The 19655-nt window shown below is 47.9% G+C and overlaps 1 protein-coding gene across 1 annotated transcript in view; it reads left to right on the top strand.

The window, feature by feature from the left end:
* The first annotated feature begins 1499 nt into the window (after positions 1-1499).
* Positions 1500-19655, top strand: part of LOC143981730 (interferon-induced GTP-binding protein Mx2-like) — a 77367-nt gene continuing 59211 nt past the window's right edge. The window contains exons 1-3 of the mRNA XM_077479781.1: positions 1500-1580; positions 4315-4472; positions 16116-16165. Coding sequence (XP_077335907.1) covers positions 4358-4472; positions 16116-16165 — 165 coding nt within the window. The 5' untranslated portion in view covers positions 1500-1580; positions 4315-4357. The remainder of the gene's footprint in view (positions 1581-4314; positions 4473-16115; positions 16166-19655) is intronic.

Genomic DNA, 19655 nt, shown 5'->3' with positions numbered 1-19655 from the left:
AGTGCAGGGTAGTGGGGGGGTGCAGGGTGTACAGAGTTCAGGGTAGTGGGGGTATAGGAAGTGCAGGGCAGTGGGGGGGGGGGGGTGCAGAGAAGGGTGTAAGGGGTTGTAATGGGGAGTGCAAAGTGTAGGGTGGGGTGCAGGGGGTACAGAGTATAGGGTAGTAGGGAGTTCAACTAGAGGGCTTGAGTGCAGAGTGGGGGGTATAGGAAATACAGAGTGCAGGGCAGTGAAGAGAGGGGGTACAGGGATACACAGTGTGGGGTAATGTGGAATTCAAGGGGTGCATAAAAGAGTGTAAAGGCGTATATAGGGAGTACAGAGTTCAGGGTAGTGGAGGATGCAGGGGGTACAGAGTGTAGCAAAGTGGGGAGTACAGAGTGAAGGGTAGTGGGGAGGGGTGCAGGGGGTACAGAGTTGAGGGTAGTAGGGGGTGCAGGGGGTACAGCTTGTAGGGTAGTGGGGGGTGCAGGATATACAGATTTAAGGGTAGTAATGGGTGCAGGGGGTACAAAATGTAGAGTAGTTGGGGTGCAGAGTTTAGGGTAGTAGTGGGGACAGAGTGTGGGGTAGCAGGGGATACAACATGTAGGGTAGTGGGGGGTTCAGGGGGTGCAGAGTGTAGGGTAGTGGCAGTTTCAGGGGATACAAAGTGTAGGGTAGGGTAGTGGGAGGTTCAGGGGATACAGAGTGTAGGGTATTAGGGGGTTCATGGGGTACAGAGTGTAGGGTAGTGGGGAATGCAGGGGATAGAAAGTGTAGGGTAGTAGGGGGTTCAGGGTATACAAAGTGTAGAGTAGTAGGGGATGCAGGGGTTACAGAGTGTAGGGTAATGGGAGGTGCAGGGGATACAAAGTGTAGGGTAGTAAGTGATGCAGGGGGTACAGAGTGTAGGGTAGTAGGGGGTTCAGGGGATACAAAGTGTAGAGTAGTAGGTGATGCAGGGGGTACAGAGTGTAGGGTAGTAGGTGATGCAGGGGGTACAGAGTGTAGGGTAGTAGGGGGTTCAGGGGATACAAAGTGTAGAGTAGTAGGGGATGCAGGGGGTACAGAGTGTAGGGTAGTAGGGGGTTCAGGGGATACAAAGTGTAGAGTAGTAGGGGATGCAGGGGGTACAGAGTGTAGGGTAGCCCCCTGTATTTTTCCAGCTGCATACTTGGCTGTGTGCCTGGAGTTGAGGTTCTGTATTTCCTGTGATTGGTATTTGCGGTCAGCATGCTGTGTTTGTCAATGGAAGGGTTACAATGGAAGGGTTACAATGGAAGGGTTACAATGGAAGGGTTACAATGGAAGGGTTACAATGGAAGGGTTACAAAGACGATCGGTGTGGTGATTGTGAAGCACAGTGGAGGGGGGGAGCGGTGTTGCTGATGCTGCTTTGGTCCAGCACACATTCAGTTTCATTTCTCGGGAAGGGATGAATTCTCCATCCTCTCCCATCTGAGGTTTCACTTTCCTTTATCTAGAATAGCAGATGGAGGGGGGGGGGGGGGGGGGGGGAGGAAGCAAGGAACATAAATGAGCAGAACAGGTGAGAGATTCTTCATTCTGCACTGAGATCTGCGAGGTGACGGAGTGCGGTGAGTACGTCTCCCATTGAGATGACACATTATATTTAAAAAGCAGCCATACACCATACAACCTGATTGTACAATCTCCTATAGGATTTGCCATCAACCATGTAGTGCAGGGAACTGCCTGATTGGATACAATTTGTATGGATTGTTTTTCCTTATATTACTTTGTGCTCATACATGCTTCAATTTTATTATCCGATGGATAATGCATTTCAATCAAAACGGCAAACAATCGAATAGCCATAGCTTTCCTTCCAATTGATTTCAATCGGGATTGGTCAGCCAGGGCAGAAAATGATCAATTGTGTTGCTTTGACAGGCAGAACCGACGTGCTTTTTCTGTGGATTCAATCGTATTTCACTCACCAGATAGATGAGATCGCATACTAGCAGCAGAGATTAGATTGATTATTCTTATCAAGAGAAATCAATTGGAATATAAATTGATCATTAATCAAAATGTACAATCAGATTGTATAGTGTATGGCCGGCTTAAGGCTGACTACCTAACCTGCAGTACAAATCAAATGAGTTTCCATAGTTCCCTGTAGGCACTGTTTGTAGATGTTACTGTGAGCTACACTGTGCACGAATGGGCGTGACCCTTGAGCTTGCCCACCCACAACCCGGAACGTCAGAGGGAAGAGGAGAACACCAGCTACCAGGGGGAGAGAGAGGGGTAAGGTAAGCAGGGGCGACCCGTCCATTAAGGGCACATGGGCGCCTCCCCCCTCCCCCATCCATGCATCTGGCCCCTTGCAGAACACATGGGTTCCAATGGGCGGGGCTGTTTTTTGAAGCACCTGATTAGAGCCGGAGGCTATAACAGGCTTCAAAGTAGGGTGGGCTCAGGGAATGCGAACCAAGCCCACTCAGGTGTGTTACAATACCGAATGAACATTTGCTATTGTAACACTGATACTCCTCTCGACCAATCAGGGAAGCGGTCACCTAATTAGCTGAAAGGGCAGGCAATCCTATTGGACTCCTATGCGGAGGGGTGGAGCCACATGGCGGAAGCCGCTGTGATGGAGGAGAAGACACCGGAGCCGCTGCCCACCACCTAGATGGGGCATAAATGCCTGGCCAGCTGGAACACAGCGAGATGGGGGGGGGGGGGTGCAGCTGGCTGCTCGGGGGTTTGGAGTTGTTTTATAGCCCTGCTCAAAAGAAAAAACACCATGTTTGACCATTGTTACAGAATCACATTTGTGAGGTCAGGCACTAATGTGGACGAGAAGGCCTGGCTCACAGTCTCTGCTCTAATTCATCCCAAAGGCGTTCTATCAGGTTGAGGTCAGGACTCTGTGCAGGACAGTCAAGTTCCTCCACCCCAAACTCGCTCATCCATGTCTTTATGAACCTTGCTTTGTACACTAGTCCATATCATTTGGTGGAGGGGGGATTATGGTGTGGGGTTGTTTTTCAGGGGTTGGGCTTGACCCCTTAATCCCAGTGAAGGAAACTGTTGAGGCATCAGCATACCAAGACATTTTGGACAATTTCATGCTCCCAACTTTGTGGGAACAGTTTGGGGATGGCCCCTTCTTGTTCCAACATGACTGCGCACCAGTGCACAAAGCAAGGTCCATAAACACATGGATGAGTGAGTCTGGGGTGGAAGAACTTGACTGGCCTACACAGAGTCCTGACCTCAACCCAAAAGAACATCTTTGGGAGACTGCGATCCAGGCCTTTTCATCCAACATCAGTGCCTGACCTCACAAATGTGCTTCTGGAAGAATGGTCAAACATTCCCATAGACACACTCCTAAACCTTGTGGACGGCCTTCCCAGAAGAGTTGAAGCTGTCATAGCTGCAGAGGGTCGGCCAACTCAATATTGAACCCTACGGACTAAGACTGGGATGCCATTAAAATTCATGTGTGTAAAGACAGGTGTCCCAATACTTTTGGCAATATAGTGTACTTTTGTACCATGCAATGGCTTTACAGTGCATTTTAAAAAGTAGCGCTAGCACTACTTTTGGTGTGGTGTGATTTCAATATGAATGGGCTGAAACTGCACGCCGCACAGAACTGCATGTGAATCGCAGAGGAACGCATAGTTCTCAACTGTCCCTGATTTGGAGCAATGTCCCTCTGTCCCTCATTCCTCCTCATTTGTCCCTCATTTAGGTCTGATCTATATAGTTGTATATAAAATGCACTTTTTATCTTTCTAAAAGTGTTTCCCACCCCTAAACCTTTCATCCGATTCCTAAATTGCTGCATTTGTACATTTTAAAAGCCAATATAAAGGAATAGTAGAGGTAAAAAAAAAGTCCTTGTGGATTTAATGAACCTTTTTTTTGGGGGGGGTTAAGTCTCCTTTAGGGGGTGTGGCAGGGGGCGTGTCCTAGGCCAACATACATTTGCTGGTAGGTGTCCCTCATTCCCCTCTCAAAATGTTGGGAGGTATTGGGAACGCCCAGTGCATTCCCGTGCGATGCGGATGCAGGCATGGTGTGACCCGACCCATAATGGGTAGACAGCTTGAGAAGAGACGGAGCAGTCAAGCACAACCACTGCAATAAAGGAAGCAGAACCTGCCGGTGTAATGATCAGCCATGGCCACCAGGAGTAGCATTGTTCACATCAAGCTTTTCTCCTTCACCCTCTGAGTATAATCGGGGTGTATAGAGAACTCTACTATACAGTGGATATAGATCCACTCCCATTGCTCAGAATGGTGAATGCAGAGACAATGATATGTCCTAAACCTTCCTTCCCTGCAGGTACCAGAATCCAGACATCTTATTTTGCCCCATACTCTGTGCCATGTCTAGTCAACCTCCATGCCCCCCTGTGGAGCAGGTCCTTGTGCCCCCCATGAAGGTGAAACTGCCATCTGTCGTTGGTGAAGTGAATCCAGTGAAGCTACACTTTAATGGAGGTAGGACTGTCAATCTACTAGTTAATAATAATAATAATTATGGATACCGTTGATAGGAGGGGGGGACCACCAATCCTCCTGTAGGGGGCCCAGCACACATTGGGGCCCGGACAGGGAGGGGGGATTGGTGCGGCGGCAGAACCAGGCCCTGTGCAGCTCTCTGCAGCAGCTGAAAGCCTGTCTCTACCCCTCCCACCAGCTTCCAGCTGCTACAGGGAGAGAAACACAAGGCGTTGTTCTGTAATTAGGGTCAGCATGTAAAGCGCCCGCTATTTATATCTAAATCTTATGGGCATTTATATGTAAATTAGGTCGGCAACCCGCCGCAATTCATATGCAAATCAGGGCCCCTCCTCTGCATGCCCCCCACCTAGAGGATGTAAACAGCCACTTCTATGCCCATCAAGCCTGCCACCAGATCCTACACTTGCAGAGTGGGCTCAGCCCTGCAGAGGAGGTAAGTAGAGAGGAGGGGGGGGGTTTGCTTGGGAAGCTAAGAAGAACAGGTAGGGTGCAGAGATAGACACACTGAAGGGATCACAATGGGTACAAAGATATTGGGGGGGGGGGGCGGGTTGTGTGCAAAGGTGAGCATAGGGAGCATGTAGAGGTAAACTGGGTGGGGGGGGGGGGGGGGGGTTGAGGTGCAGAGGTTAGCAGAGGAGGTGTTTGAGGTGCAGAGTTGAATGAGAAGGGGGGAGGGGTTGGAGTGCAGAGGAGGGTTTTGGATGGCAGGGGTTAGCAGAAGAGGGATTTGGGGGGGAAGGGGTTAGTAAAGGTGGAATTTGGGGGGCAGAGTTTAGTAGAGGGGGAATTTGGGGTGCAGAGGCTAGACGTGAAGGGGTTTGGGGGGGCAAAGGTTAGCAGAGGGGGGATTGGGGGGCAGGGGTTAGTAAAGGTGGAATTTGGGGGGCTGAGGTTAGCAGAGGGGGGATTTTGGGTGCAGAGGCTAGACATGAAGGGGTTTGGGGGGGGGCAAAGGTTAGCAGAGGGGGATTGGGGGGGCAGGGGTTAGTAAAGGTGGAATTTGGGGAGCAGAGGGGGGATTTGGGGTGCAGAGGCTAGACGTGAAGGGGTTTGGGGGGGCAAAGGTTAGCAGAGGGGGGATTGGGGGGCAGGGGTTAGTAAAGGTGGAATTTGGGGGGCAGAGGTTAGCAGAGGGGGGATTTGGGGTGTAGAGGCTAGACGTGAAGGGAGGTGGAATTTGGGGGGCAGAGGTTAGCAGAGGGGGGATTTGGGGTGTAGAGGCTAGACGTGAAGGGGTTTGGGGGGCAGAGGTTATCAGAGGGGGGATTTGAGGTGCAGAGGCTAGACATGAAGGGGTTTGGGGGCAAAGGTTAGCAGAGGGGGGATTGGGGGGGCAGGGGTTAGTAAAGTTGGAATTTGGGGGGCAGAGGTTAGCAGAGGGGGGATTTGGGGTGCAGAGGCTAGACATGAAGAGATTTGGGGCAAAGGTTAGCAGAGGGGGGATTGGGGGGGCAGGGGTTAGTGAAGGTGGAATTTGGGGGGCAGAAGTTATCAGAGGGGGGATTTGAGGTGCAGAGGCTAGACGTGAAGGGGTTTGGGGGGGCAAAGGTTAGCAGAGGGGGGATTAGGGGGCAGGGGTTAGTAAAGGTGGAATTTGGGGGGCAGAGGTTAGCAGAGGGGGGATTTGGTGTGTAGAGGCTAGACGTGAAGGGGTTTGGGGGGCAGAGTTTAGCAGAGGGGGATTTGGGGTGCAGAGGCTAGACGTGAAGGGGTTTGGGGGGCAAAGGTTAGCAGAGGGGGGATTGGGGGGGAAGGGGTTAGTAAAGGTGGAATTTGGGGGGCAGAGGTTAGCAGAGGGGGATTTGGGGTGCAGAGGCTAGACGTGAAGGGGTTTGAGGGGGCAAAGGTTAGTAGAGTGGGGATTGGGGGGACAGGGGTTAGTAAAGGTGGAATTTGGGGGGCAGAGGTTAGCAGAGGGGGGATTTGGGGTGCAGAGGCTAGACGTGAAGGGGTTTGGGGGGAAGAGGTTAGTAAAGGTGGAATTTGGGGGGCAGAGGTTAGCAGAGGGGGGATTTGGGGTGTAGAGGCTAGACGTGAAGGGGTTTGGGGGGCAGAGGTTAGTAGAGAGGGGATTTTGGGTGCAGAGGCTAGACGTGAAGGGGTTTTGGGCGGCAAAGGTTAGCAGAGGGGGGATTGGGGGGCAGGGGTTAGTAAAGGTGGAATTTGGGGGACAGAGGTTAGCAGAGGGGGGATTTGGGGTGCAGAGGCTTGACATGAAGGGGTTTGGGGGGGCAAATGTTAGCAGAGGGGGGCTTGGGGGGGCAGAGGTTAGTAAAGGTGGAATTTGGGGGGCAGAGGTTAGCAGAGGGGGGATTTGGGGTGTAGAGGCTAGACGTGAAGGGGTTTTGGGCGGCAAAGGTTAGCAGAGGGGGGATTGGGGGGCAGGGGTTAGTAAAGGTGGAATTTGGGGGACAGAGGTTAGCAGAGGGGGGATTTGGGGTGCAGAGGCTAGACATGAAGGGGTTTGGGGGGCAAAGGTTAGCAGAGGGGGGCTTGGGGGGGCAGAGGTTAGTAAAGGTGGAATTTGGGGGGCAGAGGTTAGCAGAGGGGGGATTTGGGGTGCAGAGGCTAGACGTGAAGGGGTTTGAGGGGGCAAAGGTTAGCAGAGGGGGGATTGGGGGGGCAGGGGTTAGTAAAGGTGGAATTTGGGGGGCAGAGGTTAGCAGAGGGGGGGATTTGGGGTGTAGAGGCTAGACTTGAAGGGGTTTGCGGGGCAGAGGTTAGCAGAGGGGGGGATTTGGGGTGCAGAGGCTAGACGTGAAGGAGTTTGGGGGGCAGAGGTTAGTAGAGAGGGGATTTTGGGTGCAGAGGCTAGACGTGAAGGGGTTTTGGGCGGCAAAGGTTAGCAGAGGTGGGATTGGGGAGGAAGGGGTTAGTAAAGGTGGAATTTGGGGGCAGAGGTTAGCAGAGGGGGGATTTGGGGTGCAGAGGCTAGACGTGAAGGGGTTTGAGGGGGCAAAGGTTAGCAGAGGGGGGATTGGGGGGGCAGGGGTTAGTAAAGGTGGAATTTGGGGGGCAGAGGTTAGCAGAGGGGGGGATTTGGGGTGTAGAGGCTAGACTTGAAGGGGTTTGCGGGGCAGAGGTTAGCAGAGGGGGGATTTGGGGTGCAGAGGCTAGACATGAAGGGGTTTGGGGGGGCAAAGGTTAGCAGAGGGGGGCTTGGGGGGCAGAGGTTAGTAAAGGTGTAATTTGGGGGGCAGAGGTTAGCAGAGGGGGGATTTGGGGTGCAGAGGCTAGACGTGAAGGGGTTTGAGGGGGCAAAGGTTAGCAGAGGGGGGATTGGGGGGGCAGGGGTTAGTAAAGGTGGAATTTGGGGGGCAGAGGTTAGCAGAGGGGGGGATTTGGGGTGTAGAGGCTAGACTTGAAGGGGTTTGCGGGGCAGAGGTTAGCAGAGGGGGGGGATTTGGGGTGCAGAGGCTAGACGTGAAGGGGTTTGGGGGGCAGAGGTTAGTAGAGAGGGGATTTTGGGTGCAGAGGCTAGACGTGAAGGGGTTTTGGGCGGCAAAGGTTAGCAGAGGGGGGATTTGGGGTGCAGAGGCTAGACGTGAAGGGGTTTGAGGGGGCAAAGGTTAGCAGAGGGGGGATTGGGGGGGCAGGGGTTAGTAAAGGTGGAATTTGGGGGGCAGAGGTTAGCAGAGGGGGGGATTTGGGGTGTAGAGGCTAGACTTGAAGGGGTTTGCGGGGCAGAGGTTAGCAGAGGGGGGATTTGGGGTGCAGAGGCTAGACATGAAGGGGTTTGGGGGGGCAAAGGTTAGCAGAGGGGGGCTTGGGGGGGCAGAGGTTAGTAAAGGTGTAATTTGGGGGGCAGAGGTTAGCAGAGGGGGGATTTGGGGTGCAGAGGCTAGACGTGAAGGGGTTTGAGGGGGCAAAGGTTAGCAGAGGGGGGATTGGGGGGGCAGGGGATAGTAAAGGTGGAATTTGGGGGGCAGAGGTTAGCAGAGGGGGGATTTGGGGTGTAGAGGCTAGACTTGAATGGGGTTTGCGGGGCAGAGGTTAGCAGAGGGGGGGATTTGGGGTGCAGAGGCTAGACGTGAAGGGGTTTGGGGGGCAGAGGTAAGCAGACATAGGATTTGGGGAGCAAAGGTTAGTAGAGGAGCCTGTCCTGTCAGATAGGCTGTGCGGGGGCCCATGATTTATAACAGCAGCCCTGGATACAGCAATACTAAGCATTTGCGTGAGGATGGATTACAACCTGCAGACCACATTTCAGGGCTTGTTCACACCAGGTGCAGTGTGGCAACACATGCAAAATCACGTCTTTTCCTGTACTGCACAAAAATGCACGTGGGTGTCGCTAATTCTTAATTACACTCGCATGCATTAAAAATGTATTCAATTAAATAAAAATAAAAAAATTAAAATATGCAATTGCATGTGTGGGAGTGTGTAAAAGAAGTTTGGCTGCACCTTCTAGTATCAGTCCTCAGACTGATGCGCCCCGGGGGCCGCACGCAATTCTAAAGGGTGCCTTGACTGAAATAAGGTTGATTAATTCACTTTATTACGCCACACGCTGATATACGTGCTAACTTTGAAGAGGGATATTGTTGTTAGCAGGTAGCTGCCATAACCCCGGTATCCTCTTCTTCGGCCGGCGGTAAGCTTTCCGATAATAGTGGTCTCTGTGGCAGATTCGCCGCAAGATCACTTTTATGGACGGTGGGAGAGGGCCCTCCGCCGCTTACCGGAGCCGTTGGCAGCGGTGGAGACGATCGGATGCTTCTCCTTTCTGGGTATGGAGACAAGTGAGAGGAAGATGACCCCCACCCGACTCCATACCATTGACGTCAAAACATCACATCCGCCCATAGCTTTTTAGAGAGCCTTTTTTTTTTTTTAAATAATTTTTTTTTTTTATTTATTGCATTTTAGTGTAAATATGAGATGTGAGGTCTTCTTGACCCCCACATCTCTTATTTAAGAGGTCCTGTCATGCTTTTTTTCTATTACAAGGGATGTTTACATCTCTTGTAATAGGAATAAAAGCGACACGATATTTGATTGTTTTTTAAAGAACAGTGTAAAAATAAAAGGTAAACTATTTTAAACGTGCCCCGTCCCGCTGAGCTCGCTCCTCTGTAACTTAAAACCTGCAACCTGTAGAATTTTTTAAACGTCTCCTATGGAGATTTTTAAGGGTAAAAGTTTGTCGCCATTCCACGAGCGGGCGCAATTTTGAAGCGTGACACGTTGGGTATCAATTTACTCGGCGTAACATCATCTTTCACAGTATAAAAAAAATAATTGGGCTAATTTTACTGTTGTCTTATTTTTTAATTCAAAAAAGTGTATTTTTTCACAAAAAAGTGCTCTTATAAGACAGCTGCGCAAATACGGTGTGACAGAAAGTATTGCAATGACCACCATTTTATTCTCTAAGGTGTTAGAAAAAAAAATTATAATGTTTAGGGGCTCTAAGTAATTTTCTAGCAAAAAAAAAGAAATGTTTTTAGCTTGTAAACAACAAATCTCAGAAAGAGGCCCGGTCCTTAACCACTTTCAGACCGGACCATTTTGCTGGTAAATGACCAGAGGTCTTTTTACACTTTGGCACTGCGCTGCTTTAACTGGTAATTGCGCGGTCATGCAATGTTGTACCCAAACAAAATTTGCGTCCTTTTCTTCCCACAAATAGAGCTTTCTTTTGATGGTATTTGATTGCCTCTGCGATTTTTATTTTTTGCGATATAAACGTAAAAAGACCGCAAATTTTGAAAAAAAATGATATTTTCTACTTTTTGTTATTAGAAAAATCCAATAAACTCAATTTTAGTCATACATTTAGGCCAAAATGTATTCAGCCACATGTCTTTGGTAAAAAAAAAGTCAATAATTGTATATTTATTGGTTTGCGCAAAAGTTGTCACATCTACAAACTAAGGTACGTTTTCTGGAATTTACGCAGCTTTTAGTTTACGACTGCCTATCTCATTTCTTGAGGTGCTAAAATGACAGGGCAGTACAAAACCCCCCCAAATGACCCCATTTTGGAAAGTAGACCCCCTAAGGAAATTGATAAGAGGCATGTTGAGCCCATTGAATATTTTATTTTTTTGCCTCAAGCGATTGAATAATGACAAAAAAAAAATTTTTTTTTTTTTTTTACACAAAGTTGTCACTAAATGATATATTGCTCACACATGCTATGGGCGTATGTGAAATGACACCCCAAAATAAATTCTGCTGCTTCTCCTGAGTACGGGGATACCACATATGTGGGACTTTTTGGGAGCCTAGCCGCGTACAGGGCCCCGAAATCCAAGCACCGCCTTCAGGCTTTCTAAGGGCGTAAATTTTTGATTTCACGCCTCACTACCTATTACAGTTTTGAAGGCCATAAAATGCCAAGATGGCACAAAACCCCCACAAATGACCCCATTTTAGAAAGTAGACACCCCAAGCTATTTGCTGAGAGGCATGTTGAGTCCATGGAATATTTTATATTTTGCCACAAGTTGCGGGAAAATTACAAACTTTTTTTTTTTTTCACAAAGTTGTCACTAAATGATATATTGCTCACGCATGCCATGGGCATATGTGAAATGACACCCCAAAATAAATTCTGCTGCTTCTCCTGAGTACGGGGATACCACATATGTGGGACTTTTTGGGAGCCTAGCCGCGTACGGGGCCCCAAAAACCAAGCACCGCCTTCAGGCTTTCTAAGGGCGTTACAGTTTTGAAGGCCATAAAATGCCAAGATGGCACAAACCCCCCCCCCCAAATGACCCCATTTTAGAAAGTAGACACCCCTAAATTTAGGGGTACACTAGTGAGACTAGGTAATAAATGGCGGGTGCCCTGAAACTATAAAAAAATAACTAACCAACCAGCGTCACCTGTAACAGTTATATGGTGATCACTGGTGAAAGGGTTAACTAGGGGGCAATCAGGGGGCTTTATGCGGTAGTATATGGGGGTCCCTGGCGCTATAAAAAGCTGCGGCGAACCTAAATACCTACCTGCCTAACTAGCGTCACCTGTGACACTAATACGGCGATCAGAAAAACGATCGCTTATTAGGCTGGGTTCACACTGGAGCGATGCGGGAACGCCACGAATGCGCGGCGGGTTCCCGCATCGCATGCCTCCCGGCGGCAGTTCACACTGCCCTATGCGAACTGCTGGGAGTGTCAGTGAAATGTTAATGACACCCCCAGATCAGTTCGCATATCGCAGTGCGATCTGCAAACTTGGATCGCATGGTGTGAACACCCATGCGATCCGATTCTGCTGCGGACCAAAAAAAGGGTCCCGTGCGAGTTTGCGGCGGGTGCGGCGGGTGCGACACGAATTCAGCCATACTATCTGTATAGCTGAACTCGAATCGCACAGAGATCGGATGTGATTTGCACTGCAGTGCGGTGCGAATCACATCCGTTCTCATAAACCGCTGCAATGTGAACCCAGCCTTAGTGACACTGGCGACGGGGGGTGATCACGGGGTTAAACCTTTATTGGGGGGGTTAGGGGGGTACCTTAGAACTAAAGGGGGCTAACCCTAACTGCCCTAACAGTTATTAGTCACAAATGACACCTGCCGGGTGATCAGGGGGTTAAACCTTTATTAGGTAATAAATGGCGGGTGCCCTGAAACTATAAAAAAATAACTAACCAACCAGCGTCACCTGTAACAGTTATATGGTGATCACTGGTGAAAGGGTTAACTAGGGGGCAATCAGGGGGCTTTATGCGGTAGTATATGGGGGTCCCTAGCGCTATAAAAAGCTGCGGCGAACCTAAATACCTACCTGCCTAACTAGCGTCACCTGTGACACTAATACGGCGATCAGAAAAATGATCGCTTATTAGGCTGGGTTCACACTGGAGCGATGCGGAAACGCCGCGAATCCGCGGCGGGTTCCCGCATCGCATGCCTCCCGGCGGCAGTTCACACTGCCCTATGCGAACTGCTGGGAGTGTCAGTGAAATGTTACTGACACCCCCAGATCAGTTCGCATATCGCAGTGCGATCTGCAAACTCGGATCGCATGGTGTGAACACCCATGCGATCCGATTCTGCTGCGGGCCAAAAAAAGGGTCCCGTGCGAATTTGCGGCGGGTGCGGCGGGTGTGGCGGGTGCGGCGGGTGCGGCGAATGGCTGAACTCGAATCGCACAGAGATCGGATGTGATTTGCACTGCAGTGCGGTGCGAATCACATTCGTTCTCATAAACCGCTGCAATGTGAACCCAGCCTTAGTGACACTGGCGACGGGGGGTGATCACGGGGTTAAACCTTTATTGGGGGGGTTAGGGGGGTACATTAGAACTAAAGGGGGCTAACCCTAACTGCCCTAACAGTTATTACAGTCACAAATGACACCAATGCAAAAAAAAAAAAAAAAAAAAAAAAAATGACATTGGTGTCACTGTGACTGGGGGGGCAGGGGTAATTGGGGGGGTGATCGGGGGGTAAAGGGGGGGTGTGAGTGTGCCTGGCATGTTCTACTGTGTGTGGGATGTGTTGGTGCAACTCACTGATCCGCTCTCCTCCGTGTCGGAACGAAAAATACCGACACGGAGGAGAGAATACATCACTTCCTCTCCTGTGTTTACATTACAGGAGAGGAAGTGATGTCACCGGGGATTTCCATTCGTCGGGAGCGATCGCGAGGGGGTGGCCATGAATGAATGGCCGTCCCCTCGTCCGGGATCGCTCCCGAACGAAAACCGACCGCCGCAGGCACCGGGCGGGGGCCCGATCGGGCCCCCGACCCGCGGGAGGCAAATCACGTACATGTACGTGCTTATGCCTGCCCGTGCCATTCTGCCGACGTACATCGGCGTGAGGCGGTCGGCAAGTGGTTAAGTGGTTAATAAAAGGTCTGCTGTGGCCATTTAAACCCATGTCACCCAGTGTGGGGTCTTTATTTAGAATGGTTGACGAATCGTAAGGCCCGTACACACGATCTGACTTTTTGACAACAAACATGCAAATTACCTGTTTTAAGACAACATCCGATGGCGTGTACGCTCCATCGGACAAACTTTTTCGCTTTTCATCTGACTTTTGTTGGCTGTGCGAACGGACACATTTTTATCGACAACATAAGTCCGATGGAGCAAAGTCCGATCGTGTGTACAGAAAACCATCGGACTACAAACACATATGCTCAGAACCAAAGCAAAAGATCAGACAACAATACAGAAGTTGACCAAAGGTGGCGGTAAAGAGCAGAAAAAAAACACGTGATTTGGTGAAAGTTGTGTATGCTTAGCAAGTTCACGGCCAACGCCCTTTGTACAGAAATCCACGGGAAAGTTTGTAGAAAGTCCGATCACGTGTAAGAGGCCTTAAAGTCATGTTGGGACATCAAGATAGACATCTGTATTGTGCCCATAGACCTGTTTTTCAGGAAAGATTGGTTTATTTTTACCCAATGTCCTCAGAACACTTCAGGTAGAATGATGGCCAAAGAATGAGGAACTACGAGCTCTCGAGTCTAAACATTCCACAGATCACTCCACTTGAATGTATAGCAGGTGAAGTGGATGGAGGTGGAGGGGGGGGGGGGGGGTGAATTGCGTAAATGGACAGGGAACACGTCTTGTACTCATTCAGAAGTTCAAAAGTCCTATTTCTGTATAGTTGAGTGCAGGATGTTTTTTTTAACCATTTCAGCCCTGGAAGATTTTACCCCATCATGATCAGGCCATTTTTGCTATTTAGCACTATGCTATTTTAACCACTTCAATACCGGGCCTATTCTGGCACTCCTCTCCTACACGTAAAAATCATAATTTGTTTGCTAGAAAATTACTCAGAACCCCATAACATTATATATATATATATATATATATATATATATATATATATATATTTTTTTTTTTTTTAGCAGACACCCTAGGGAATAAAACGGCGGTCATTGCAACTTTTTATCTCGAACAGTATTTGCACAACAATTTTTCAAACGCATTTAAAAAAAAAAAAAATACGTTTCATGATTTAAAAAATAACAAAACAGTAATGTTAGCCCAATTTTTTATATAATCTGAAAGATGATGTTACGCCGAGTAAATAGATACCTAACATGTCACACTTTAAAATTGCGCACACTCATGGAATGACGCCAAACTTCAGTACTTAAAAATCTCCATAGGCGACGCTTTACAATTTTTTACAGGTTACACATTGAGAGTTACAGAGGAGGTCTAGAGCTAGAATTGTTGCTTGCGCTCTAACGCACGTGGCGATACCTCACATGTGTAGTTTGAATGGCGTTTACATATGTGGGCAGGACTAACGTGTGCGTTCGCTTCTGAGTGCGAGCTACTGGGGACAGGGGCATTTAAAAAAACTAATTTTTTTATGTAATGTTTTATTTTACTTTATTTTTTTTATTTTTACTTTATTTTTCCAACTTTTTTTTTTGATCACTTTTATTCCTATTACAAGGAATGTAAACATCCCTTGTAATAGGAATCATTCATGACAGGTCCTCTTTATGGAAGATGTGGGGTCAATAAGACCCCACATCTCTCCTCCAGGCTGGAAAGCATAAGATCGTGAAAAAAATGTCACCAATCCCACGCTGACAGCCGCGTCTGATCGTGGCTTTGTTTACTTACGGGAACCCGGGCGTGACGTTATGACGTAAATATGCCGGACCACAACCAAGGAGCAAGAAGAAGAGGATCGGAGGCAGAAGAAGATGGAGGAAGAAGAAGATGGAAGAAGAAGAAGATGGAGGAGGAAACCGAAGGATGAAGAAAGGAAGAAGGAAGAATACCAGAAGAAAGAAGATGAAAGAAGAAGACTTTAATAAAGGAATTGTCAAAAACTGTCTTTTGTCATTTTTAACACTTTGTCACTTTTTTGGTGAAATGGTAGGGTACCCCCTTACCATTTCACACGGGGGGAGGCCGGGATCTGGGGGTCCCCTTGTTAAAGGGGGCTTTCAGATTCCGATAAGCCCCCCACCTGCAGACCCCCACAACCACAGGCCAGGGTTGTGGGGATGAGGCCCTTGTCTTCATCAACATGGAGACAAGGTGTTTTGGGGGGGACCCCAAAGCATCCTCCCAATGTTGAGGGCATGTGGCCGGGTATGGTTCAGAAGGGGGGGTGCTCTCTCGTCCCCCCCCCACTCTTTTCTTGCAGCCTGCCAGGTTGGGTGCTCGGATAAGGGTCAGGGTATGGATTTTGAGGGGGACCCTCGTGCCATTTTTTTTTGGCGCAGGGTTCCCCTTAATATCCATACCAGACCTGAAGGGCCTGGTATGCTCTTGGAGGGGAAACCATGCCATTTTTTTTTTTAATTAAAGTCGCCTGGCCTGGGGAACGACTTAAAGTCGTTTTGTAAGTCGCCCCAAGTCGCGCTGTGATTCACACTCAAGTCGTGTCCAAGTTGCCTCCCAAAGACGCGCTGGAATTAGTGTTGCCCCTGTGTGAATGGACTGTTAATGATACGGCGTGCACTATTATCAATTTCGCCGCCATATTATGTGTTGTGCCGGTTCATACGCTCACTTGATAATTTATCTGGTGCACAAATGGAGGTATGAACCGGCGCAGCTCATTCATCTTAGTAAATCAGCCCCAAAGTGCATGCAAATGTATTTTGTAACTGAGTACTATTAATGTTGAGATTTTTTTAAACATCTTCAATTTCAGGAGTTATCGCAACAGAAGATGTAGAAGGAGCAGGCACAGCAGCTGAAGTGGTATGTAGACCTTTAGTTCTGTACGTTGTTCTTCTTTTCAATAAATTATTTTATTGTGTTCCGCAAAGTAGAAAATACAAATTGTGGGGTGAAGTGTAAAAAGGAAAAAAGAAATCTAGGCCAAATGTATAGAAAGGACATGTTCCCATCCTTTTGAGATGGGAACGAGGAACAATTATTAGCAAAAACACGTAGGCATAGAACACACCCCCGCACTACGCCCCCTTAATGGAGAATTATAAAAAAAAATAATTATTTAACCACTTCAGCTCTGAAAGGTTTACACCCCCCCCCCCCCCTCATGACCAGACCATACGGCACTGTGTTACTTAAACTGACAATTGCCCGGTCGTGCGGCGCTGTACCCAAATAAAATTGTGTGTCTTTTTCCCCCCCACAAATAGAGCTTTCTTTTGGTGCTATTTGATCACCTTTTTTTTTTTTTTTTTTTTTTTGCACTATAAACAGAAAAAGATTGACAATTTTTAAACAAAAAACAATATTTTTTACATTCTGCTATAAAACACATCCAATAAACAAATATGTATTCTGCTCCATGTTTTTGTTGAAAATAAAATCACAATAAGCGTATATTAATTGTTTTGCGCACAAGTTATAGTGTCTACAAACTATGGGATATATTTTTGGAATTTTTTAAATTTATTTTTTTACTAATAATGGCGGCGATAAGTAACTTATAGCGGGACTGCAACATTGCGGCGGACAAATCGGACACTAAGTGACACTTTTGAAACTTTTTGGGGACAAGTGACACTAATACAGTGATCAGTGCTAAATAATATGCACGGTCACTGTACAATATTCCCTATGCACGCATTTGTGGAAATGGCTGTAATAATGCTGGGTGCTGAAATGATGACATGCTAGAAACCACTGACAATTCCTTAGGAGGGTCCAAAGCTTTATTTACTTGGTCACACAATACACATATGGCAATTTTTCTGAGCCATACAGGGGCCCTACGTTGGCGTATTTGTACTGTATGACCATGTAAATAAAGCTTTGGACCCTCCTAAGGAATCCTTGGTGTGCTGATGAAATTGCTCTATTCAGATTGTCACTGTACTAATGACACTGGCAGGGAAGGGGTTAACATCAGGGGTGATCAAAAGGCCAAATGTGTGCCTAGGGAGTGCTTACTAACTGTGTGGGGGAGGTGCTTGTACTGTGGGACGGCAGAGATCTGTGTTCCTGTTTAGCAGAAAGACAGGATCACAGCCTTCCCTTCTGACAGAACAACGATCTGCCTTTGCCTTTTTTAAATAGGCAGATCGCCATTCTGCCTGTCTCCTGAACGATTGGCGGGTCCCAGCGGATATCGCGTCCTCCGCACCCCCTGATTGGCTCCCGCTGTGTCCAATCACAGCGGGAGCAGGTCGCCGGCGGCACGCATGCGTGTCCCAGACCCGGAGGTGCAGAATCACATACAGGTATGTGATTCAGCCCATTGCGCCCGCCGGGTGGTCAGCATCTGGTTAAACTTTTTTTTTTTCTAACCTCTACTATTCCTTTATATCGGCTTTTGCAATTTACAAATGCAGCAATTTAGAAATTGGATGAAAGGTTTAGCACTGGGAAACACTTTTTGAAAGACAAAAAGTGAATTTTATATCCAATTATATGGATCAGTCCAAAATGAGGGACAATTGAGGAGGAAAGAGGGACAGAGGAACTTTGTTTGAAATCAGGGACCGTCCCTCGAAATCAGAGACAGTCGGAAGCTATGAAAGGGTTTCAGTACTAGGGCGATACTGTGTAACATGCACACCGTTGCGTACAACTGTACAACCCAACCTTAAGGCCCCATTCACACCTGAACGTAGCGTTTTCAGGCAGGAAATTGAGCGATTTCGCCACGATTTTGTCCAGGGCAAAAGGTCACCAATGTAAAAAGAAGAAAAACTCCCAAATCTGCCCGATTTGAGCAACAAAAAAGGGTCCAGAACTTGTTTGAGCTTCAGGCATTTGGCTTCAGGCAACTTGGAGTGGAGATGCGAACCATCTCCATAGAGAATAATAGTTTTTTTCCCCTCCGGCGTTTTGTAGCTTCGGGCTTCAAGCTACAAAACGCTCAGGTGTGAATGGGGCCAAAGGGAACAAACAGGGAATAACTAGAGATTTTGAAGAGAATGTTATGAAAGATTAAAAGGTACAGTACACACGGTCGGAGAGTTAGACAACCAAATCCGTCAGATTTTGCCCGAAACTGTTGCATACACACGGTCGGACTAAGTTGTCGAAAAATCTGATCATTCAGAACGTGATGACGTAATTTCGTTACGATGGGACTACGTTCAGGCTAGTAGCCAATAGCTTTGATGTAGGAATTTTATCTGAGCATGCGTGGCACTTGGTTTGATCAAAATTATCTACACATGATCAGAGTATGTCCGATCGAACCAGTTGGTCGGAAAATATTTCCAACAAGTTGGAAAATTGGGTCCGACGGATATTCCGACGGAATCAGTCCGATGCATACCACACACAGTCGGATTATCCAACAATACGGTCCGATAGGACACATTCCGATGGATTCTCCGACCGTGTGTACAAGGGCTTAGTTGGGAAGAGGGTTGGTCCACACATTTGCATATGTGTAAGCCACAGTGCCCACGTCAAGGTACACATTTTGTCAAAACTGGTCATTCTAACAAGTGGTTTTATCATGCTTTCATATATCAGGGTCTCCATAATCTGATCCTTAACCACTTCCCACCCGGCCAATGCACATATACGGCCGGGTGGGAGCCGTCTACTCCTGATAGGACGTTCAGGAACATCCTTCAGAAGGAGCGGGATCGTGCGCGCGCCTACCCGCGCAACGGCGCGATCCCAATGTGCTTGTGTCACCCGGACATAGCGCATCTCAGATCGGCAGGAGGGCTCTGTGATTGGCCCTCCTGATCACATGACGGCCGTGTCCAATCACGGCCGTCATGTGATGTAAACAAACAGCCGGTTGCTAGGCAATCGGCTCCTCCTCTCCACACACATCGCTGAGGAGAGGAGAACGCTGCAGCCAGCTGATGATCAGTGAGTATGAGCTGTTTTTTACAGCTTTTTACTAACTGATCACCAGTCTAGTGTAAACACACAACACACCACACAGTATAAACACAGTCTCCACATATGTCCCCAAAACATACATGTCCCTAATAATAAAAACATGTCCTCAACATATGTCCCACTAAAATCACATCTCCCAATGATTATCTGCACACATATGTACGTGATCACACAAACCAATTATTATACACTTAACGGAATTTTTTTACCAAAAACATGTAGCAGAATAAATTTTGGCTTAAATTTATGACAAAATTTGATTTTATTGGATTTCTTTTAAAATAGAAAAAAGAAAATATTGTTTTTTTTTCCAAATTTCTGCTTTTTTTGCGCTTATATCGCAATAAATAAAAAACTGAGTCGTGAATAAATACCACCAAAATAAAGCTCTATTTGTGCGAAC

Source organism: Lithobates pipiens, unplaced genomic scaffold (genome assembly GCF_037356315.1).
Source record: "Lithobates pipiens isolate NorthernLeopardFrog02 unplaced genomic scaffold, aLitPip1_a1.2 Scaffold_16, whole genome shotgun sequence".
In the NCBI taxonomy this organism is placed as follows: domain Eukaryota; kingdom Metazoa; phylum Chordata; class Amphibia; order Anura; family Ranidae; genus Lithobates; species Lithobates pipiens.
The sequence above is the reverse complement of the archived record's forward strand: the minus strand, read 5'-3'. Positions and strand labels throughout refer to the sequence as shown.